The sequence below is a fragment of the Falco biarmicus genome, chromosome 8, assembly GCF_023638135.1.
Source record: "Falco biarmicus isolate bFalBia1 chromosome 8, bFalBia1.pri, whole genome shotgun sequence".
In the NCBI taxonomy this organism is placed as follows: Eukaryota; Metazoa; Chordata; class Aves; order Falconiformes; family Falconidae; genus Falco; species Falco biarmicus.
Window position 1 is genome coordinate 41,815,490 of NC_079295.1, and position 25,557 is coordinate 41,841,046.

Consider the following 25,557-nt stretch of genomic DNA (forward strand, 5'->3'; position numbering starts at 1 on the left):
AACGTGGCAATGCTAATTAGGAGATAACCTTCAACCTCAATAAGGTGATTTAACTATTACCATTTTTTTGTAATTTATGTGTAAGTTCTCCTCCCCTGCCCCCCTCCCCCCCCCCCCCCCCCCCCGCCTCCCAATGGTGCAAGAGTAAACAGGGGTACTCGGTGCTCAGTGACAGAGTTAGTAACAGGCATTGGAGCATGAGCTAGCACAAGTGGCTCTTACGTCAAATTAACAACACTTCAAAATAGTCTGTGGTGCAAAAGGAAACATTTTGAGTGGTATTTTCCCTTAAAGAGAGAGGGAAGACTCAGAGTATGTGCCTACTTACTCTGTCCATGTTATCTGTAACACACACATCCCCAGAGAGCCAAGTCAAATTTTGCTAATAGCTTTGAGCAGTCTTTACACTTTCCTACGAGTACTTGATTTCTTTTTTGAATTTCCAAATGATGCAAGAGTAAAGAGGGGTACTTGATGACGTAGTTAGTAACAGGCATCGGAGCATGAGCTAGTAAGTGCCTCTTCTGTCAAATTAAGAATGCTTCAAAATAGTTTCTGGTGCAAAAGGAAATATTTTGAGTGATATTTCCCCTTATGGAGGGAGAGAAGCAGACTTGGAGTATGTGCGTACTTACTCTGTCCATCTTATCTGTATCACATACATCCCAGAGAGCCAAGTCAAATTTCATTAATTGCTTTGAACAGTCATTATGCTTTCCTATGGGTACTTGATTTCTTTTTTGAATGGCTTTCATAGGCAAGTCCTATTTAAAAAAAAAAAAAGTCACTTTTGATATCCTCTCTATAAAAATAGTGAGAGGACTGTTCCCTGGGTAGCTAACTAAACAAAATACAAAGGAACTATGCAGACTATTTAGATGTTGGCAGATATTCATACAGAAGAACAAAGAAGGCAAACACCGTTGGAGGTTATCATGTAGTCTTCAATTTAGTCATTGAGACCAGGAAATACATTTTGCTTCTTTACTGCAGATTTATTAAAAATTTCTGGTCCATCCAGCAGCTGGGAATTATTCAGTAAGTGTTGCTGCAGTTCCATGGCAGCCTAAGCCAAATTTAACTATTGACTTCTGTGGTGCAGTTTTCTTTCCTCCATTTTACGCCTTGTGTTCCCATCTTTTTGTCTTCAGGTCAGCAACCCTCTGGACCTGGGCCAAGCCATTTCAACATGCTTAATGTGGCAGAAAGCTCCTCTGCCAAGAAAGTTCGCTTGGTGTGCGCAGTGTGGGGTAAGGTGGGTGCAAGCCAATGCCAAGGAGGGCATGAGGCTCCTTTGGTTCTTCTGTGTTCAGTCAGCTACTTAACCCATGACTGATTATTTATTTAGTCATTTACCACACTAGGGGTTCTCTACACGATCCCTTCCAATGAAGATGAAAGGGAACCGATAACCCAGCACTCACATGGGTTTAGCTGTGCAGGCAGCAAGTCTTTGGGTTGCTTTTATTTGGGTGTATTTTATCGTGCGTGAAGACTAGAATGGATGAATGTACATAGAGCTTCTGAGTGTACAGCTGTTCCTCTTTCTTCTCACTAATCCCGCAAGTAGATTAAAGCAGCTTGATACTAGGTGAAACATTAAAATACTTGCTGTGCGTGGTTCAGTGGCCTGATGGTGTTAGGTAGGCAGGCTGTGAGTGTCAGCCTCCCTTAACTGCTTGGTCCTTGCAATGGACTGGTCCTTGTTCCTCCCAACTTACTTTCTTCTGAGTTGCTACTTCTCCTCTCGGGGTTTTGTGTCTTTTCACATTGGCTGTTCTTCCAAATCTTTTTGAGTTACTGAATTCACAGAATCATAGAACCATCTATGTTGGAAAAAACCTTTAAGATCATCAAGTCCAACCCCTGATGATCTTAACTAGATCTGCCTAGTTGATCACAAAACCATGTCCCGAAGAACTGCATCTACACTGTTTTGAAACACTTCCAGGGATGGTGATTCCACCATGTCCCTGGGAAGCCTCTTCCAATGCTTGACCACTCTTTCCGTGAAGAAATTTTTCCTAATATCCAATCTAAACCTCCCCAGGCACAGCTGTTATTGAACTGGCAGTCTGATTTCTCCACTGTGCCCTTGGCTTGTTTCTGCTTTTTTGTTTGGCTAAATAGCCTATGTACTTTCTTGCATATGGACTGATGACAACAACTATGCTCAACAACGTTGTCTACAGTATAATAAGGTCAAAATCACGAGCCTGTGCTTCACAGAACTGTTCGTTTGGGCCTAGTCACATACCCTTCCATAAATCTGCAGCCATAACCCTGTAGGCTATTGTACAGTACAATTTGCATTCATCTGTGTCTAGTATTTGTATCACCTAGGTGTCTAACTACAGGCATACCTGCTGAGTGTTTATTGATCTATTACCAAAGCGCGTGAGGAATGCAAACCAGCTACCCAGGAACCGGCTGAGAGCGGCAGGGAAAGAACACGGTTTATTTTAAGACAGACTGCTTGGGGGGCGAAGTTCATAGGTAGCTTTCTGACAGCGTAAAACAGTAACCACGTTGTCTGTTCCTGCTCGTTCCTGTGCTGTGTTTGCATAGGCATTTATACAGCTGCAAAGTGAAGTGAGCCAGGAAAAGGAACGTGGGTGAAAAGCAACCTTTCTGGGTTTATTTCAACCTGGAGCAATTCCTCAGTTTGGTTCATGGTGTGGCCACACACGCCTTCTGGGAGGCAAGTCGAAGGTTGGAATGAGCTGGGGACTGGCAGGTGGCTGCTGCTTAGGCTCATTGAAGAAGTAATGCTGCTGAATGTTTAACCTGCACCCTGGGGAGCTGGTATCACCCTGCTGCTGGCTATCAGCATCTTCTGAAGCATGACTGCCTTTCCCTGCTTCCCTCCCTGGCCTCCCAGCTGCCGTCCTGGCCCTGGCACGCATCCGACCCCAGCACAAGGCACTTCAGGATGCTGTATTAGTAGTTACATTCTGCAAGTGTGGGTGCTGCTAAATAATTCTCAATCCAGACACTTCTTAGGCAAAAATGCATTATGCTAATAATCTGTGTGCAATTTGTTTCTTATGTTTCCCATAAGAAAGATTTATTGTTTGGGTTTGTTTTTTTTTTCCCCTGCACTGTACAGAACGTGGTGTAAGAACAGAGAGTAACATTTGGAATTTTATTTTTCTTCCTATTTCCTTCTGGGTTCATATTGTGTTTTGCTAGATTATACAAAACAAGAATCATTTTGTATTTATTAAGACACACACATTAAAACAAACAAACAAACAAAAAAACCCACAAACCAAAAAACCCCAAACCAACAAACCCAAACCAGAGAAGCGTGAATATGTTTGCAGGCTGGTTATTTAGAAGTAGAGGATATCTAAGAGATTTTTGTACTACAGACAGGAAAAAAAAATACCTTGTCAGCCACATAATGGGAGAAAACGTCACAGTTGTGTGAGATACACAGCAGAGAGTGTTAGTTTCTTAGCAGCTGTGACAGTTAATCTTGATAGCTAAAGCCTTGAAACTTCTGTTCAGCATTTTTACAAGCAAAACACCACGCTTAGAGAACTCTGCCAACAGTCATACTTTTGTAAGTAAAGGGATTATGAACTAGAAGCATTTGGATGCTGATTTTTATATTGTCTGTCAAGCCTGAATAAGCACAGTCTGATGAGGTATAGCAGTTTTTGTATTTTATATCCAAGATCAAGTTTGGGTTGACTTTTAGAATGGAAGGTATGTAGGATACATTTCTAAAAAGAAATTGTTGAGAAACCCTCACAACATTTGGTATTCAACAGCAGCTGCTGAGCAGAAAATTCTAGCTGTTGAAACTGGTGAGTTGTTGAAGGAATTAGATCCGTATTGGCTCAATGAAGTGAGAATACTGTTTCTATGTGCTGTATACTATTTTGATAGAAAAATGAATTTAAAAACAAGAAAAAGATTTTGGCCTTAAAATATGTTGTGTGTGTATTCTGTCAACATGGAACACAAGTTTAGCGCAGGAAAGGCCGGTATGGTGTCTGCTGGCTTTTCTGGAGATACATGTATGTTTCCATCATACAATGCATTTCTGGTCAAGGACCAAATAATTATTGCTGTGCACAGTGATCTGCAGTGGCTTTGCAGACTGAGCACGGATGGCTGTGGTAGCGACAAGCTCTGTAGTGTTTTGGGGAAGCGCTGCTGTGCTGACTGCCCAGGGGCCACATGCATGCTATAGCTGGTTCTCTCCTTGGCTTTCATGCCCTGAGAGCAGGGAGGGGAGCAACGGGGCATAATGGTACCAGGATTATGAAAAATTAAAATGGTACAGCCCCTCGTTAGCTAATGTACCTGGTCTGTTTTTTTAGCTTTTAGTGAGGTTGCATGTCATATTTGCTGTCTCTACAGAAGTTACCAAGATAACACTAAAAAGATCATGTGCAAATTAATGCCATTATTTTCTGTTTGTTAATGCTCTGTAAATAATAAACTATTTAGAAACCTTGAGAGCTTCTACAGCCTTTGTAGGCAGCATGGAGTTATTTCAGACATTTTTGCTATCGCTTATCACCTAAGTAGATGTGTTGGTTGATGTTAGTAGCATGCCTCTATAGTGACAAGTGTTGAAAGGAAGATGAAGAAACAGAGTAAATAGTTTCCAAGGCTTGTGATCTTTTTTTTTTTACCCAATTTGTGAGTTGTGGAGAACTCCAGTTGTCACAGCTTATATTTGTGATTTGGAAACATCCAAATGCTTCCTAGGAGGCTATCGTGTCTTCACTGAAGTAGCAGTTGCTCTCAGTTCAAGAAGTCTCCAATAAAGCTTTCCTTTGGGTTCATTTACAGTTATATCACAGTTAGTGGTAGGCTGTGTATGGTAGTAGTGTAATTTATGGTAATTCTTGATGTTGAAGTAGCAGTTGACATTTCAAGGACTCATTTCAGATATCTTTTAGTAAATACAACTTTGTACAGCACTTTTAGCTCTTTCCTTGTTTGGTACAGAGTGCTACAGTGATCTTTGCTTGCTATTTGTTAAATGTTAGATTTACTACTATTTTCTTTTCCTGCTGAGATTTCAGTGACTACATTTGAACCTGAGGGATGCATTTTAAAGTAGTTGACACAGGAAGTTACAAAATCTGATTTATTTGCAGCTTACACAAAGATAGACAAAGGAAATATGTAACACAGAAGGGCTCCTGTATTTGCAGGGAAGTCCAGGAGAGCTTTCTGTTTAGCAAGTGGAGTGAGCTGTCAGAGTATTTACGGCACTGTTCCAGTTGGAACATTTCTCAGGCTGCCATGATTTATATTCTCTGGAGCGTCATCTTGTGTCTTCTTCCTCTTCCATCTGACTGCTGCTCCTTCCTCTCACCTATTTGTTACAGGAGTGGTTAAAACAGTCAAACCTGATAATGGTTAATGCCTGACTGTGAGGGAGAGCAGGAAGAATATGGGGAAGAGATGAATGACACCAAAAAGCACAGGCAGCTTGATGTCAGAGTCAAGTAAGAATGGGAAGAAAGCTTTTGGACATCAGGAGAGCGCAGCCACAAAATGCTTTATGTCTTGTTCACACCTTCTCCTTCAGGATTGCCAGCTGTGGAGGCTGTATGCTGTTATGGACTGCAGCCCTCCATCTTGGAGCAAAACAACAAATGATTCTACCAGTTTGTTGAAGGAGCATTTACTAAGGAAGATTCCTTTTTTCCTCTTCATGTGTATTACCACTCGAGGCACTCACAAGAGAATTGTTCCAAGTGTTTTCTCGTCAAGGCAACTTTCTGAGCCCTGGAGGTATTTGTGATACAAAGCAGGAGAACTTTCACGTGGATGGGATTCTTAAGCTATATTTATAATTAAATTAGGATTATTTTTTTTTCACTCCACCCCTGTTTTCCCCACCCTACACTTTCAAGCCTTTGAAGAGAGGCCAGCCATCTGGCATGTCTGTCATAGTACTTGTATGGAGTGCTTCCAGTGTCAGAGATTTCTGGCAGCTTATAGAATTTTATCAAATAGGGACTGTGAGCTGATCACACCAGCGGAATTGCTGCATCCTCACTTTTGTCTGTGTTACAAGAATAAAGCAGAGATACAAACTTACACCATTTCCAAAATGGAAGATGGAACCAAAGATTGCTAGGGTGAGCTAGCATCTTCCTGAGATGTGTATGTATGAATACGGATATATTGTTTGGATGTGCATGAAAGTGTACAGTAAGCATTTCGGCTTTCTCTTGATGCCATACTAAGGCTGTTGAATGCCCTTGGTGTGCTACATCTGAGGCAATCCCACTTACTTTTTTAAGTTCTTTATTCAGAGCAGCTGTGAGAATGGAGACAGACTGATACTGGCTTTGGCCCAGTTCTGTACCAGTGCTATTTGTCACTAGCTGAAAATCCCAGCCCTAACTGGATTGATGCACATAGTAGTTTGTAAATATGGTTCCCTGTGATCATCAACTAGGTGGTTTTGCTTCTATTCTGTAGGAAGCCCCCTTGGTACTTAATTTTTGTGTAGTTAAACTGTGGACAAAATAATCCTTTTTCCTTCTATGCAATGTGTGTCAACACTGGTTGATTAAATCCTGGCTATTTCTGTTCTTTAAGGAATAGAAGTAATTACAGGAAATTGTATATTAGGTTCTGAAATACGGTCTGGTATTTGTTTAAGGTTTGGGCCCGCTCCTTCCAAGTCTTATGCTAGTAATAATGTGGACATTTTTCCTTGCTTTGTATGCTATTAAAAACTTCTTTTTTTTTTTTTTGAGGGTACTTAAATCTTTTTATGAATAACTTTTAAAACTAATATAATTACTCATGATCTTTTGGGTTTGGAATCAATTCTGGAGAGGACTTTATAACAGGTAATTAATTTTCTTGTCTCTAGTTATTGATTGCTCAGGTTGCTTTGAGCAAACTGGTTTTGGTTTGGCTTAACTGGTCTTTTACATGCCTTATCTCTTGTCTTTGACGGGCTGAGTCTTACACACAAAGATATTTTTTTTTTCTCTGTGCGGGTAATAATGTAGTTTCATTCTTAAGGGCTTAAGCTATAAAACCCTCATGCATAAGCTGGGTGAGTTAACTTTTGACCCCATTTTGGCTAACAGTAGCAAGCATCAGCAGAGGGAGAACTTTATCTTTCCATGGCACTTTATAGTGTTTACACAGTGTCAGATAAGAGCTGGAGGAATTCTGCCATCTATTATAGCATCACTGCACTGTGTTCAATGGGAAATTTTTTTGTAGCAATAAAAAAATACTAAGATTGCTGCATAAGGCAAAGTATGCATTGCATTTTTTTTCTCCCAGATTCCCACTTTATCCTATGTGGAAATCTAGAATCTTTTATATTTTTTTCTTGGCTAATGAGTTTCTTTTTTACCTAAAAATACTTCCACCATGCTTTTACGGTAGTTATTTGTTGTTGTGATGCAATTGGCTGACTGTGTTTTGAGTTCTTTGGAATAGGTTAATGAGTATTTAAACTGGATTTTTCTTTTCAGGACTGTGTTCTAGATCTGATAGATGAGCTAAAGACCCTGAATAGGCTTCATCCTATAAGTTTTATCTCCACCATCAATAGGCAGAACTGAAGGGTGGATGTGAAGTTGGTGCTTTGCTGTCTATGGGATAATCATTGCTGTGGTTTTGTGTTTGGATTTTGTGAATTGCTATTTTTCTGCTACAAAGGCATGGTAAAAGCATGCAGTTTGCATGGTGAATGGGCAATGTGAGTGTATTGCCGCTTCCTTGTACCCATGATGAGAACAGCAGCAACCAGATGTCCTTTATAAGGAGAAGTCAGAGACCTGTCTGGTGGAGAAAACTCTTAGTTCTGTCCCAAAGCCTGTGGGCTGAGGTCTGCATGCCTGCGCATGGTTAGGTCTGCTGCATGTATTTTCCTAACTACATCCTTGAAAACATCTGACTGTATTTCAAACCTGCAATCCTTTCTTCAAGGCCATAATAAATAGTTCAAATTAAAGGTCAGGCACAGAGACACACATTTCTTGTGGTGGAATTACAGGATGAAGCGAGTAGGGTGATACACTACTAAACTTAAAGCTGCGGGACATCAAAGAGGTAATTCACACTGGTGTGGCAAGTGCAGGATCTGACATATAGATAATATTTGCAAATTAGCATAGTGCCCTTAGGCATTTGAGTTGAAGCCTTTTTCTTGCACCCTTTTGTATATCAGCAGATCTGACCAGATCAGCAGTCCTCCCAGCGACTGGAAGGATTTGAGGGTCATTCATCATTTAAACATTTTCTGAAAGATTTTTTGTTGTATTTAACCTTTAATCTTGTTTTGCATTAAAACATCATCACGTTTTATCTTCTTTGTATGTTGGTGGAAGGACGTTTTTTGGGGAAAAGCATGGCGCTGCAGAAATCTGGCTACAGCTATTACCAAAGCTCAATGAAACTTTTTTTCTGGCTTGCAGGAATTCAGTGACAGAGGAAATAGGTCTCTCCTTTTTCTGTTCTGTATTATTCCGCTGCAGACTCGGGAAGCACTTGAACTTTGCTGGATAACTGCATGTGCCAGAAGGCCAGTAACACTGATAATGACATGTTGGTGCTGCTCTATCATCTTAAACACTCTTGGGGAATCAAACCCTCAAAACTTTGACAAACAAGGTTACACACTTAGGATAAATATTTACGAGCTGAAGGAGTATGTCTGGGCAATATCACAAGTACATAACATAATGGTTATCCAAATAAATACCCTGCTTGTTTCTTTATTTAGGTGACTAGTACGTAAGCAACCAAGGATTTTGGGAGAGGAGGGAGGGAGGAGGACAGGGCAGGAGGAAAGTAGTGTCTCTTTTTGCAGCATGCTCTGTCGTGGGCTGCATTCAAAGAACTTAGCTTTTAGTCTGTCTCTCTCCTCTGACATATGTGGCCTTTTCTAGAATGATTTTCTTAGCTCTTTGTACACCTTGCCACTCAGTGGTTTATCTTAGCTACTGATTTATTTTGTTAAACAAACACACGTACCTTTTATGGACTGTAATCATTTGCCAGGGTCAAATGGTGTATCTAATTTTCATTAAGATCACATAGCTAAGTTACAGATTTATACCTGTATTACAGGCAAATACCATGTACCATTGTATATTCAGTTACCTTCTGATACTCATGTAGCACATATAGCTGCATGTATCAATATAAACATTTTAAAAGATGAAATTCTGTTCTGTCAGAGACAGAGAGAGTGACCAGATGTACACTACAAGGTTTCTGCTGTCAGGCAATGATGGTTGTTAGAGACGTTTCCTTTTGTTCTAAGCTGCATTCCCTTCTGGTGCGGCATCCACTTCTTCATAGATACTGCGGTGTTTCTCTGAGTAATGTACAAAGCTACTTCTTGAAAACACTGAAGAGGTTTTGCTGATGCAGCAACCCTTTATATTGATAATATAAATGGTTAAAGCATCAGCTGAGGACTGTTCAAAAATGTTGTCTTTTTTTTCCTTTTCCCTGCTGCTGGTTTTCAGTCACTGAAGCCCATTCATGGTAGTTAAGTGAGAGCACAGAATTGCAGCAAGAAAGTTCTCTTATTTCAAAAGACTGTTGAACTTCTGTTTTTCCTGTAATAAAGTTTACTGCTTCCTATATATTTGCCTGCTATTATGGAAGGGATAACTTTCCACTTGCTGGGTAATTTAGTTCTGTAGAATTCTTCAGCTTACACTTAAAGCTCTAAAATTTGCTGTTTCAGCTCACTGCCTATATTCTCCATTAACTGGCCTTTCTGTCCATATTTTTATTTAATTGTCTTAGTAAGGTTTATGGATGCAGCAAATCCTGCATTTCTTTTCCCTGTTTTCCCTCCTGTCATCACACAGTGAAGACTTTTTGCTAACCTATAGTTTTCAGTGCAGTAATAATTAAGAGGAAAGGATGTTCTTTTTGAACCTTTCCATGTTTAGGGATTTAATACTGTAGCTCAGACATAAAATTTTGCTCCAGGCTGACACTTGGAATCGAAGATCTGAGTTTGACAGTGTTTCATTTATGTTCATATTTTGTTTATACACAGCTGTAAATCCTTGAAGTATATAATTAATTTTCTGTTTGTGTCAACTTCTGCATAATCCATGCATCAAGTTAGAAGTGTTAGAACAAAAGTAATAAGCTACAAGTTGCCCTCTGAAACTCATCTGTTGATGTTAATGTGCACATCAAACAATTCCTGAAAACACGTAGGATTTATTCTGAATTAACAATTTCTGAAAGTCAATTAACCTCTAAAAAGATATATTTCTAACCCATGGATAATTGGTGTATTGTATGACCTATGCTGTGAAAATTAATATAGTTAACAAAAGGAAATTTTGTATATTATTAGCAGTAATGAAAATTAGATTTTTCCTTCAGTTTAGGTATGAAATCTGATTACGTTGGAGTATGTAGCTTATGAATACATAGGTGTGTGCGTGTATCTTGCCCTCCACCTTGTAATATGTATCCATGCTTTGTTTAGTGGTTGCTTTTCCCTTGGTTTCTGAATTAATATTCTGAATAAAAAAAAAATGTGCAGAGGACAATAAAGATATACAAAGATTTCAACTTCTATGAAAAAAAATACATTTTTAATTTTGGAAAAAAAAGAACTGAATCAGGGATGTGGCAGACAATTAAATTGTGGCAAGTGGAGAAAGGAAGCCAAGAGTGGTCAGTCATTCATGTTTGTTACAGTGCAAAGACTAGATGTCATAAAATGAAACAGGCAGCTGGTTTAAACCAAAGAGAAGGAAGTACTTTTCCAAAAGGTACATGTTTGTACTTGGCAGTTTATTGCCATAGGATGTCACCATTGCCAACACTCTAGATGGGTTCAAAAACTGACAGTAATAACCCATGGACAGTTCAATTAACCAAGCTGTGGACAGGCAATTAAACATGAAGATATCTACACCAGCTCCGCCCCAGGAGCTCCCTGAGTTGCAGATTGTCGGGAAGGGGGGTGAATATATACAGGAGGAATTACTCACTGTAAGCTGAGATGTTTGTGTATTCTTCCCTGAAACAGCTTGTTGCTGGGCAGTTTTGGAGAAAAGAGCTTCGTAACTCCTGCTTCGTAACACAGTTCAGAGCCATCTCCCAAACAAATAACACTTCCTTCTTTACAGACAGAAAAAACTGTAAAAAATATATTATCTAGTGGGAGAAAATCAAGTGAAAAAATCTCCTGCTCTCATCCATTAAGGGAGAGTATTGAAAGACATGTTGAAATACTTATATATTGTCAGTCCAAAGAGGCAATAATTACATCAACTGAAACCCTATAAATCCTCCAAACTGAAATGGCCTGACATCTGTGTTTCCTAATACTTCTTTTTGCCCTTTTCATAGAATGTTTGCAGGTGCTGAGGGAAATCTGTATAGCCCAGTGAAAGAATGTAAACCTGAAGAGACTAAATGATAAATAAAGGTATGCAATAGGTTTTTTTTAGGAGAGACTGCAGTGTTTTTCTTAATACTGTTGATTTTCTTTACTAGTCTTTGCAGGGTTTTTGCATTACTAGTGTTTGGGCCTTTTTTTCTTAATAGTATTTGGAGGTTGTTTTTCCCCATTACTAGTGGTTTGTTGGGATTTTTTCTTACTGGTGATTTTTTTATTTCTTACGTCCGTCTTTCCAGTTTGTCCTGGTACTAATTTGATAATGACCTGTCTGCCTAAAATACACCCAAGGTCATACAAAGGATTTCTGCAAGGCTCTGAGTAACCTTATGAAAAAGCACATGGTGCCTTTGATTGTGAAGAGTTAGAATGTGAGCTCCTGTACACAAAAGGAGTAAGATTTCTTCTTTCCCCCAGTGAATTGCTTTCTGTTTAGAGGGGAATAGTAGTAAGACAAGTTTTCATCTGTGCTCATTTATATGGATAGCTTACTCAAATGGCATCTGATAGTTCTTGGAACTGGCCTGTAGAGTATGAAAAGCACAATAAAGAGAAACGGCTACAAGAAACTATTTATTCACCCTTTATATTGAGTTGTGCACCTGTTTTGAAACACCATGTGCAAATACTGCATGGTTTGCACATGGTGGTTTATATGTGTTCTAGCTAGTAAACTTTATGAATAGTCGAAGTTAGTTTGCTGCAAATAGGTGCAGTTTTGGATGTCTGCTTCTCTTGGAAAAGGAGAGTTATTGGGCTAAGTGAAAGTGCATGGGAGGATCTGAAATTTAAAATCCAAACAACTAAAAAATAGAGGAGATGGAGCATTTGGGTCTTGCGTTGGAGCTTAGTCTACTCATACCAATTCATAAATCTTGGAAGAAAGTCTGCTGCAAAACAACTAATGACATTTCGGATGCAGAAATTGGCATTCACTTCTAAAATACAATACTTACTTTCATGTTTTTACTCAGAGTTGCCTTACCTGCCAGGGATTTATTATTGTTAGTAAAGTGGGATTTTTAATTTTTTTTTCCTACTTGCAGTGTTTTTCTGTTTAGCATTACTCTTGATTTGTGAACAGGAAATGAATGAAACAGAAGATTTGCCAACTTTAATTTGTCAAATTAAATCCTGCACATTGCAGGCAATATGTATAGTAAATACATCTCCTCACCCAGAGGCATTCTTACTGTTACTTGCTACCGCACTGCCAGTTTATTTAAGAAGTACCATTGTCTTTTGGGCAGAAAAGTGCAGAGGCAGAGTTGTCTGTTTCTATTGCTCTTCTAATTGAATCAAAACTAGCTTTTAGTTCAGATCATAAATTACTTCCTATGTTTTGTTTTATTATTCCATTGACTTGACTGAAAGGAGTAAGCAGCAAGGCTTTATCAAGTATTAGACTTTGAGAAATACAAGCCAGTCTCTGCTCTGCAGGAAACCCAGAAGCTAAAGATGATTTCTTCTCAGAGAGGACTTAAGAGATGTGAAGATAGCGAAGACTATTTGAAGTGTGAATAGCTGTACTGTGCTTGGAAAATATCACAAAGGGCTAGGATGGTACTGGATAGAAGCAGTTCCACCACTTTAATTATAAAACTCTTAGGTAACCTCCTCTAGCAAGTGAGACAATTTCCCTGCCTTGATAGCATCATACTAAAGAGATAAGGAAGAGGGAAAAAAAAGAAAGAAACAGCTGAGAAATGGGAAATGTGTCAGGGGAGGGGAACATTTGTACTAGACAAACCCAAGATTCTTGGTTGCTTTCTTTAGAACAAAGACCATGAATCACTCTTTTTCAGCGTGAAGAGATGAGAAGAGGTACCCCTGTCCCTTTGGTGGTAATAAAACAGGTGTTGGGATTGGATTTTTTTGTGCAGTAGACTTTTACCTGTTTCTTTCTAATATTCAGTATGCTACTAAGTTGAGGATGGGACCATTCCAAATAGTTAAGATTTGTAAGATAGCCAGCGGCAACTGCCAGGGAGATGGGGGAGCTAAGGCTGTAAGAAGTAAAAGGGACTAGCTGGAAGTTTGCTTAAAAATAAGAGTGACACTTTAGTGAAAAATAGTATTAAAAAATGCTATGAAATGCTATATGTCTGGCCTGGACAATGATGAAAAAAACAGAAATGGTGATGTTTGGGTTTTTCAGAATCCTGGGAATGTTTCCTTAGCTGCTGTAGTATCCAAGGCTCAGCCTGTAGCAAATAAAGCAAGTAACTGCAAGATGATGGAAGTGTGATTTTCTTTTAGCTACTATACATAGGCATGTGATCCCAGTCCTAGAGCATGGATGCTTATGGTGAAGGGCAATGAGAGAAACTGTACCAAATGGGTTATTTTCAAATAATTTTAATTCAATATTATTATATTTGATTATTAATGCTTACTGCCAAGTTGTGTCTATAAAAATGGAAGCTAGGTGCTTCTGCTTCAGAAATGTGAGCCTTAGAGGAAGAAAGCAGTGCAGTGTTTGGGTTTTGCAGTTGAAGATATGGCATATATGTCAACACAGCTTTTGTAAACCTGTGAAGGGGAGCTTTTCATGTTTGTATTGTCCCTCCCCTTGAAATGAGGGCAAATCACTTTTCTCTCACAATGCAACAGAAGGCTGACTGAGGCTGTTCAAATAACAAATTGTGCCAAATACTGCTTGGGGGTGATAGTTCTCAGTAAAAATTGAAATTTGCTTTTTGCTGTTCCAGCTGCCTGGATTAGAGTGCTGATTGGAAGTAGATGCCATTTTACACTAGGTTGGATTGGATGGGTCAGCAATTTATTAAGCCTGGTACATTTAAAGCATTTCAAAACAAACAAATTACTCTTAAGCCTTTTTGTAACTGTGTAAGGAATTGAAACAGACTTTGTTGATACTCTTAGAAAAATAAAGCCATTCTCTCCTTACCCCTTTTTATCTCTTGCTTTTGCAGAATTCATGTACCTCTGGACATATCTTCTAAGTAAATCTTTCCTGAAGAAGACAACACTGTGAAATATATGTGTAGATATATTATTCTGTCATGTATGTTAACATTTTCCTAAAAGACATCATCAAAATCATTCTCCTCAATGTTAGCTTTTCAGGTAACCCTTTAGTGGTAAATAATGGGAGTGAAAAGTTCAGCTAGAAGGGGCTCTAGGAAGCAGGGTACTGCAAGCAGGGGTCCTTGGCTTGGAAATCAGGTTTTCAAAATCTCTCAAGTAGAAAAATCTTCCTCTGTAATTTAGGAAGCCCTATTTGAAGTATCCATTGCTTCAGAGTGGAGTAGCCTGAGATTTCAAAGAGAAAACTGGGGGAAAATGCACAATTTGGGTTCATCTACCTAAAACTGCATCTGCAAGGCTGTTTGCTTGAGATGTTATTTCGGCAAGCTGTAGGGCAAGGCAGAGTAATGGGAATTGCTCACATACTTGCTTAGTTTTCAGTGACTGAAAGGTACATGCTTTAGAAATGTGGAAGAGGGGGAATTTTGTGCACAAAGTATTTTTCAGAAGTGTAATCAGTGACACTGTGATTAATTTTTTGTTCAAAACTAGTTATGTTACAGTGCTAATAATGTTCTATGTGATGTCTGACACCGAGCTGCAGTGCACAATGCGATTTCAGGGAAGGTACTTTTTATGTCAATTGGATAGTTGCTCCTGTGGTAGATTCTGTGTTGACTTGAAGTAATCAGAATTTCACTCTTTCCCTGCCTCTAGTACATACATTTGCAATGCAAATCAGTCCTTTTAAGAAACATAAACATCAAGTAGGCCATGAAGATATAACCCGCAAAAGATTTCTGCTTTTCAAGTTACATTTTTAATAAGGATTTTAATTCAGATATGCATATTTCTTAGAAATGGGACTTCTGACGTCTTGAAATGAGTTCAGGTTCTTCTGAACAAAACTTTCTTAAGGAGTTCAATATGAAGACAGACTGTTTTTAACTGATTTTTAAAGTTAATGCATTCGATAGCAGGAGTTTGTTGTTGCAGTTCCCTGGGCATAGCATAGCAGAACTGGGAACTGCTGGTATCTCTCCAGAAGCATTTGCAGCCATTCCTGGTGCATTCGAGGAGATTAAATTGTTTGTGATTTCAAGGATTGCGTAGTAAGAAGCTGATAGAAACATGAGGCAAAGATACTATCAGACAAGTACCAGCACTATAAATTTCACACATTAAGCCCTGCCAATATAAACCAGTAGTTAACTCTCTGTGTGGGTTTTTTCAATTGCAGTGCAGATTAGTTTTTGCTACTGCCTTGAACTGGCATAAACTGCTGGTGGAAGGGCATTGCTGACCATTTTCTTATTACTGGGAAAGTGAAGGCAAAATAGTCCCTGTAGTGTTGTGTTATTGTAGAAAATGTAGTACCTATGCTTTAGTGAAGTGTCCTGCTGTAGGAAGTTAAAGGATGTTTCACCATGAGAGCTTGGACCCTGACAGTACAATAAAACTAGACAAAGTTGGTTTACCTTTTCTTCATATTCTTTCAGCGCAAAATGTGAGTTTGTATTGGCACATACACAATACTGAAGCCTTTGTGACTTGGGAAAAGGTTGCAACTAAGACTGGAGGAAAGGGCAGGGGAACTGATTTTTTTGTGCCCTTTATTCTTTCTAAACAGGTAGGAAAAAAAACACCAAGGTGGTGAGGTAAGGACCAAGAGTAAAGTAAAAGGCTGATGTCAGGGAATTCACTCCAGACATCAGTGTTGGGTAAAAAAGCACGCTTTTCAGGTTTATGAACTTAGCTGGTGTGTAGCTTAAATCTTAGTTTTGAAATACAACTGAATGTGAAGCTTGTGAAAAATGTTCTTTGCAATGCAGAGGCTGTCATACCTTCTAATTTGTCTGATGCCAGGGGGCTGTTCTAGGTTCAAACAGATTTTGGTGAATTTAAGATTTGAAGTAGGATTGTATGCAAGCACTCTTTTCTCTTAGCAAATCTTTTCTGTGTGTATTTCAATTTAACATTTTAATTTGAAAGGGAATGTAATATTTATTTTACAAGTGGGAATCATGTAGATTCTCATTTCTGTTGTCTAGAATTTTGTCATATGTTTTATTATCTAGAATGGTATATGTAACTTTGTGTCATATGTTTTATTATCTAGAATGGTATATATAACTTTGTGGCATATGTAACTGTGTGTATTGGGCATAGTTTCTGTTAGAAACTAGATTTCACTCGGAAAAACAGGCATTAAAGCCAAGGCATATTTCTGAGGCTGAATTTAACTGGCTGAAGATCTTCATTTTCCATTTAATAATAATTAATGGATGGTATATAGAAATACACAAGTGTCTCTTGATTTCGTTGGAGCAATGTTGTTGTTGTCCCACCTCTCTCATGTTCCAAAATACGTCTTGAAGAACTTCATTCGTGTGCTATGTGCAGTTAAGTAGTATTACCTTGTAGTCTTGCTGAATGTGAGTAACTTTAGCTTGGGAGGAATAAAGAAGTCTTTTAAATATTGACTTGTTGAAGGATACTGAAGATCAGAATTTTGTTTTCTACTTGCGGCTGGTTGGGTGTTCAGTGGGGCCACTGGTTCATGCAAACTGGGGTCCCAATAGCTTGTGTACAGAGAGGTAAGTCTGCTTAACTTCTGTCCCACTATTTGTAGGGAGGGCTAACTAGTTAATAATGATCTAATCCACTGAGGTATTTAACAAAATATCCTGTAAAATTAATATAATTGAACCGATTTTTACAAAAGTGCTCTGATGTTCTCAAGGAAAGAAAAAAAAATGCTGGTTATTCCTATAATCTCTTTTCTTTAGAGTAATAATAAGTTCCTATTTCCAGTCTTGTGCAGGTGGGAGAGATTTAAAACAGTTGCATACGTGATATATAGAAACTGAAGTGTAAAACTGTTGGTTGTCCATAGCTTTGACAAAGTGCAGTTCTTTAAGAAAATTATGTACTTGCAGAAGGGACTAAGAAATTTATCTCTCATTATTATATTTTTAGGTAGAATAAATTATTTTCCAGAGGTGATCAGGGATTCTGAATTTTAAAATAAATGTCAGTGCTCAAGACTAGTTTTTGCTGAGCAGTTTTGGCTATAAGAGGAGTAAGATGTAATGCAGTTTTCATTCCATGGATCTTCTCTTTTGTATGAGCTTAAACACAAATACATGTTTTATCCTTGCAAGTACTTCACTTGAGTGGTATTGCTCAGATTTATCATGGTAATCATACGTTATTTTTTTTTCCAAATCATTGCAGTTGTATGTATTGTGTAGTCAGACACCTCCATGTCTCGCAATCTGTTTGCATCACAGCTTCCCATGCCAGAATTATACCCCAAGCTAAATAATGCTGTCATTACCAGATTTGGATGTGTTTTACTTTTATAAGATCTTAGATAAAGAACTCTATAATTTCTTGTAATTAAGGCCAAATTTAATTCCAGGCATGGTTAAGCGTGCTGTGGGTGAAGGTAAAGGAATGTGTTGTGTTAAAAAATAAAGTTGATAAATTTTATTCTGTCAGTGTTACTAGTTGCAGATGTCTTTCAGTCTAATGTAAAATCTATTTTCCTGTGTTATTCCGTACTAATATGACATGCTGTAAGGCAAAAATTCAGAAGATGGAGACTTAATTCAGTAGGTAAGAAAAGGTAGAGCTTGTGTAACAAATACTTTTAATTTGCAGACCTGTAATAGTATTTTGGGGGGGGTTAATCCTGCAAAATATTCCCCCCTCCCCTTGTTTTTTTGGGTTTTTTTTTTGTTTGTTTTAAATGTGCTCCACCCATTTCGCAAAGCAAGTGAGGGTTTTCTCTTATTTGTTCCATTCAGTTATTCGCGCCATGAGTTTTGAAGTGGGGTAAATGGTTGCTTACAGATCATGTTGAATGGTCTCCAGAGGAAAGCAGGAGAATGGCAGTATTTGTCTAAGAAATGGGGAAGCCAGGGAGCTATTTTTGTCCTTTTAGGTAAGCTGGAGTGTCAGTTTTGGCCTTTCTGATTTGTTGTAGGGAACACCTGATGATGTCAGGTGTTGGTTTTAACTTTTTCAGCCCTTAACATACATACCTTTCTGCCTATGTATTTCTAACTCTTATGTCCTGAAGTGGTATTTAACAAGCTTAACATAAGCATTTGCAATTATCTAATAGCACCTGAAAATTGCTTACTAAATGACAGGAGGAAGTTTCATTTGCATTCCATATCTGATGTTAAATCTGCTAATCTTCCACAGAGTCTGCCAGGAAAAACAATGTAGACAGACTTGAATTTTATTAAAATCAGAAATCAAGCACACTGTTTCCTGCTCTTCTGTTACATGCTGCAAGATAAACCTTAAAACCTTCTGGAATATATTAATTATTTCAGCCATTGTATTCCTCATTGTTTTCTTGAAATGTGCTTTAGTTACAAGGTCTTTACAGAGCATATATATTAACAGCCCTTCCCTCTTGTGTCATCTTCCCTCACCCCCGGAAAGCTGTCTCCATGTTCACTCTTGTTTATATTAGTTAATCTTCGGCATTGTGACAGTTTTTCCCTTTATTAATGAGAGTTCCTAATTGGGCATAATGAAGTGTTTACTCATGCTACTATATAATGCTATATGAAAGCACAAAAGAGATAAGAGACTATGAAGAAAATAAACATTTTGAAGATTTTGGGTAAGATATGAAAGCCATTTTTTTGGCCAATATTTTCCTGTTTTATTTGGGAATGAGTTCTGGTGCAGCTGTGTAACCAAGACTGTGTCAAACAACATCCATTATTTATTGGCCTGGTTAGCAAACAAGGACACCTTTGACTACATCAAATTGTGAGGTCGATTTACTGTTCTTTGCACCAACTGAAGCCTAGCTTTTCTGTATTTATATTCTCTAAAATTTTCCGTTTCGCATGAGCTTCTCTGGGGACAGCAATAGGAACTTGGGGGCGGGGAGCAGGAGAGGGCTTGAGTTTGTAGAAAGCCGGTACAAGTGGAATTGTGCCTTTTATTTGCTATCCAGGTGCATCAGTCAAGTTACAGAGCAGTCTCCCCATAAAGGCAAATTTTCCTTAACCTGGTAGAAACTGCAGGAAATATATGTTAAGGAGATAAATTTTGCAACTGTTACGCATTGAAATGATTCAATATCCTTTCTTCCTACAGAGTAAAATTGAAAGAATTAAATGCTGTTGAGCTGCCCAAAATGTAGTCAGTTTGCTACTTGATTAAGACTGATTTGCCAATTTAAAAATAACTTGCTTGTGATATTCAAAGGGAATAAATAGAGCTATTTTGCAAGGGAACCGTGAAGAAGGATGTTGGCACTAGAGGCAGAAAAAAGGTTCTTCTCATACTTTAAGGACACGAGCTGTGGGAGCAAGCCCAGAGGGGGCCACGGAGATGGGCAGGGGCTGGAGCCCCTCTCCTGGGAAGCCGGGCTGGGAGAGCTGGGGCTGTTCAGCCTGGAGAAGAGCAGGCTCCGGGGGGGCCTTAGAGCAGCTCCCAGCACCTGAAGGGGCTGACACGAAAGCTGGGGGGGGGGGGCTTCTTACAGGGGCACGTGTGACAGGGCACGGGGGTGGCTTTGAGCGCAGAGAGGGCAGATGCAGGTCAGAGATCAGGAAGAACCTCTCCCCGTGAGGGCGGCGAGGCGGTGGGCCAGGCTGCCCAGAGCAGCTGTGGGTGCCCCATCCCTGGCAGTGCTCCAGGACAGGCTGGATGGGGCTGGGAGCAGCCTGGGCTGGGGGGGGGTCCCTGCCCGGGGCAGGGGTGGGAACTGGGTGGGCTTTAAGGTCCCTTCCAACCCAAACCATTCTGTGATTCTATGATTTTACCAGCAACACTTAAGCAGTGTGTGTGCATTAGGACCTGATACTGCCCTGTTGGAGTCAGTGAAGGCTGGATCCCTGTTTGACCAGGGAGACAAGAGCAAGGAAATCAGGATCAGAGCACATGGATCTGAAAATTGGTACCTACTTGTACTGAAATTACTGTATTTATAACTCCATATGTTGGCATCGGTTTCTGTACCTTTCCTTCATTTTTAATTTTAATAAAATTTGAGATACAGCAGTTCTGATTTTGAGCTAGTACTTTGCATGTAAAGAGACATTATGGTGTGGTGTCATAGCAAAGGATACAGAGCTGAAGAAGGTACTGAAAGACTGCTGTGTGGCCCCCTCCCAGGGCTTGGGGACCAGCTTATCCAGGCCCAGGTAACAGGTGACCTTCTGAAAGGCTCGGTTTAGCGCAGTGTTGCTGGCTGTGCTGTCCCCTTGCCTCTGTCTTCTGCGAGTGGAAATGTTGAGCTGGGGGAGGTAGGGAAGTCTGGCTCAGCACAGTAAAATTCCACCTTGCTGTGAAAAGTAGCTTTAATCTCTCTGCAGAGGCATGAATGTAAGAATGAGGGGCTGTACTGAGTCAGACCAAACATCTCATCATTCCGTGTTTGGACTCCAGTAATGGATGACCCGAGATACCTATGGGAAGGGATACGGGAAGAACAACTTAATGGAGTGACAGGAGGGATGTGTCTCCTACATCAGAAGAAGGGGGCATTGCTGAAGAGCTGGCTAATTCAGTCGTGCATAATTGTGTTTCATATTCATATTCTGTGCTTGGGGGTATTTTTGTTTTTAAATTGCCATGTAAGAATTCTCCTCTGTGTGGAAAACAAAGATCTCCTAAGTTAGCCTTTGTGCATGTTTACTTGTTATTTTTTTCCCAGATTGGCTATTTTCATGGAAAGTATAATTTTACAGAAATCATGCTAATGTATTTTGCTTCTGATACCATTTTGTTATTACATTGACTTTAGCTTTTCAACTAATTCAGAATAATGGTTATAATATTAATGAAGGGGTTTAGCGCACTATGGTGGCTCCTTCACTTGGTTAGATCATGGAAATCTGATCCAAAATACCATGAAGCAGAAGAGTGGGGTGGGACAATATGGGGAATTATTCTCTATGAAGAAAAGAAGAAATATGTCAGCTGGAATAGATATTCTGTCACCTCTGGATACTGGGATAAAAGGTTATTTTGTGAGCAAAAATTTATTTGAAGAATCTTAGATACAGATGGCAAAGGATGGAGTTTTAAGCACTAACTTAAAATGAACTGTGTAAAACAAAAGGAACTTGAGGGAGAGATGTCCCCAGCGTAGGCTGGTAGAGCTAAGAATGCTAGAGGAAGGAGAAATTAAGTTGGATCATAAGTGTGTTGGATCATTCCTGAATTGTAGTAGCAGCACTGTCTCCTCTTTTCCCTTTCTTCTGTCCTGGATAATGCCATATTCTGCTGATCTGTCTTGGAAAATATTAAAGGGTCATGAAGTAGATTTTGGACATGACAGTTGAGTGACAGAACATGATGTGAGGTTGACTTGTCAGCAGAAAAGCATCCAGTCGTGATGCACAGGTTTGTCTCTCAACAAATTAAAAGGAACCACCAAAACTAAGTGTACATTTGAAATGTGCACCTTGAGTATGTGCTAGTGAGGCAAGTCAAGCAGGTTATAAACAGCCCATCTTTAATGCTGCAGAATATCACTATGCAAATATTGTGTGCTTAATTGGAGAGAACTGTAACTGTGTTTTAGATGTATTTTGGATTTTGCAGTGGCATTAAGGATTTAACCAACATTTTTATGTTTCTGTTTCAGTAAGGAACAAACTGTTGGGGATCTGTTTGCTTCATGGTTTGCTAATAACCTTAAATCTGAGGCTGTTGATTGTCTTTCTTTTAGGTTACGTTGCTGCTGATTAGTGCTTCTGTTTTGGTCATAGCATGTGTTGAAAGTCTGGGCACCTCTTGAGTGTGAAACCTGTTTTCATCTGATATAGTCAGATTCTGCTAAGGTCATTGCCTGAATAATGTTTTTCCCTTGCAAGAAAAGTAAAGTCATCCTTATGGAAGGACTGAGTAGTCTCATTGCTTCACTTCTTGTCTTTTCATTTGTCTTTTATGACATTGGGCTATCAAAGGAAGGAAGGGATCTGTATTTCTGCAGTAGGATAGCACTCAATAAGGCGAGCCATACTGTGTAGTTCAGGTGCTTCTTTGGATATTTTGTTATAAAACCCACCACTCTTCTAGGTTTCTATTTTAATTTTCAATATAATTAAGGACATACAGTGTTTCAGCTAATTAGTTCCTTCAGGACAGAATTATGATGATCAATTGCTGTTTGTTTTCCACAGATTCTTCTTCATAGTCCTTCTTTTGGTACTGGGCTATAGTCAGAAGAAATCTGCACCATCAACCAAAAATAGTCTTGGAGGTACACTGGAAGCAGAGGTATGCTGTTGCTTTCTCAGTATCTACTGAAATATATTCATAAAGCTGTGATTTAGAAGCACACCTTAAGTAGGATGGCTAAACTCCCAATGCATGAAGTTGAGTAGTTTGTTGGCAAAACCATCTTTCAAATAATTCCCGTCTGTGTCAATGGGGGAAAACACCAAACCAGAACAAAAAAATAATGGGGAAAAAGAAGGAAATCCTTCAACTTCTCTGTCATGCTCTTGAGTACCATTTTCAGTTTAGTGCTTGGGTTCATTCAGGGCTTCCTGCGAAGGCTTAGTGTACATCTACATCGGCCTGCACAGGGGCGTGCAGAGAGAATTCTGAACGAATGCCCTTGGCAGCTCAGAGCAACGTCTCTGGTTTGGCAGGGCCCTCCACGCAAGCTTGTTTCTCCTGCTGGGAATTTGCATGGGCAGAGTGCCATTTAAGCTGATTCTGCTCTTTAATATCTGAACTAGGTCTCCAGTATCACTGCATTTTGCCATAGATACCTCTGCATGTGTGTATGTATATGTACATCTAAATATCAAACTGATCAAAATGTTCATTGATTAGTTGTTCTTCTGCATGAAGCCTTACTGAAATACCTGGGGGGCCCCACATAAATGTGCAAAGCACGCCCAAGCCGTTTATCTCATCTCTCTGAATGTTCTGCTTTGCAGTTCTCTGAAACTTGTGTGCCCTCACCAGGCATCTTCCTTAGCATTTCCTTGGTGTGCACTTTAAAAAGAAACAAATCTAATTTACACTCATGTTCTTTGATGCTGTACCGAGTGCGCTTACAGTTCAGATGATGTAGCTTATCTGAAACCAACAGACATACATTGATCTATATTGGATAAGGCACTGGTTTTGGATTCTAGGCTGTTTGGTTAAAAACATTGTCTGCATTTTGCTTGCTTTAATGGTATTGTAATCCTGTCTGTTTCAAGGAGGAAGTAAAGGAGCTCAGGTTTTGTGTTGAATTTTAGGAATGCTTACACAGAATCTGTAAGATTGACATTGCTTAGAAGGACAAATAGATTGAAGAAATAATGTTAACTTTTTTTAAGTTTGTGGAAATTCAAGTGCTCTGTACGGGATCCTGGCCAGCAGAAGGCAGTAACTGCTCAGCTTTGCATTATCATTGCATGCTTGCTTGCATTAGCTCTCTTCACAGTATAGATCTACAGACTGAATTTTCAAGGTTTCAGGAGTAGTTCATAGGAAATGTATTGTTCTACATGCTCAGTTCTTTATGATTCCCCCTGAATAATGTGCTCCCTTTCTTTCCTAGGCCTGAGAGTTTTGCTTTTCATGTACAATAATACTCAGCATGTTGTTACTCTATCACATGCTGGTCGGAGCCTTTCTTCCGTTCTTCATCCTTTCAGAAAATTGGATTTCAGCTGAGAACATCAACTTTTACAATGTGAGACCTCCACTAGACCGTAAGTAGACAGCTTTTTTTGTGTATGCAGTTGTAGCTTAACGTTTTAGTTCATTACCATATTTTTTCAATCCTTTCTTTTTAGTTGTCTTCTTCAAACATGAAGGATAAAAAGTTTAAAATAAAAATACCCACAGCAGTTTATTTCTAAGATTTTATAAGTTGACTGAATGAAAACAAAGAATTGCATGGTTTGCTAACTTAAAGAGTGCATGAAAGCTTTCACATTTTAAGAGCTTTTATTATCTTTTTCTGTCTCTGAAATATCTTCCTACAGAGCAAATTATGCAGTGGATTTCTCATAAATAATACAGAACAGATGTTTTTGTCTTTTATCTTCTTGGGGGTTTTGTAAGGGAAAGAATAGGTGTGCTGTATGCAATTAATTCAAACTGAAGGTAATTAAAAACCTTGTGAGACCTGTGAAGCCAGTTGTCACTAATAGCATCATTTTTTTGCCTCTTATCTAGCATCAGAAGTGTTCTTTCCCTTCATTTAAGGGGAGAAGATTTTCATTATATGTATCATTAAAAAAGTCAGGACAGCTAAAGGTAGTAGGTATATATGTATGTCTAGGGACCTGTTATATAATGTAAATAAGATTTTTAAATAATGCTCTTGATACCTTTGTCAAATGGATCAAACTTATTCAGAGTTGGAGATCAAGGTCTGAAGCTGGTTTTGAAGGTATAGCTTTTTCATCAAAGCAATCAAAAGCCATTTGAATGTAGATTGTGTATCTGTACAAACATATGCAGATGTAGTATCATGTGCATATATATATATATATATATATAAAAGATGTCCTCTCCTTCCTGTTTTTCCCACCAGTACTTAAATGGTATTTTGGACTGTAAGAGAAGGAAAAAAGGAGGAGATATTTTAAAGTTCAGGCATAACAAACCCAGTTTACATGTAAAAGCTTTCTACAAAGCTTGTTTCAGAAGTTTTATTTGTCTAACAGTGATGTATCATTGAAAAAATGTAAATGTATGTAATATGTTTTTGTAAGTATATGTGTACAAGCACTTACAGTATTATTTTGAGTGTTTTGTGTTTTTCTCAATACTTGTAAACTTACTATATTTTAATACTTTTAAAGCCACTCCATTTCCAAACAGTTTTAAGTGCTTTACTTGTGATAATGCAGCGGACAATTACAACTGTAACAGATGGGCTGAAGATAGATGGTGTCCTGAAAGTAAGTGCTCCTGTTTTAAGGAGATTCTTTATGATACTTAAATTTGCTTCTCCCTGACTCAGCCATCTTGTAGAAGTCTAACTGGGTAGGATTAACATGCCAACACGGTGGCGCCTTTCAGTTATGTTATTAGTAATATTGAGTCATAAAATTTCTGCTGAGGTGAATATTTTGACCATTTCCAAGCGCAAAGCAACAGTGAAAAAAATACTTATTTCCGTATCTATATATGCAGAAATCATTTTACATAATATATAACAATGCATT

General features: G+C 38.9%; 1 protein-coding gene across 2 annotated transcripts in view; it reads left to right on the top strand.

The window, feature by feature from the left end:
• The window catches only part of LYPD6B (LY6/PLAUR domain containing 6B), a 58,539-nt gene that overhangs the window by 25,605 nt on the left and 7,377 nt on the right, over positions 1-25,557 (top strand). Inside the window, exons 2-4 of one of the 2 annotated variants that reach the window (XM_056350416.1) lie at positions 22,555-22,651; positions 23,937-24,090; positions 25,192-25,290. In XM_056350416.1, the coding sequence (XP_056206391.1) occupies positions 23,976-24,090; positions 25,192-25,290 (214 nt within the window). In that variant the 5' untranslated portion in view covers positions 22,555-22,651; positions 23,937-23,975. Of the gene's footprint in view, positions 1-22,428; positions 22,652-23,936; positions 24,091-25,191; positions 25,291-25,557 lie in introns of those variants that run through there. The other variant, XM_056350415.1, reaches the window with a different exon arrangement.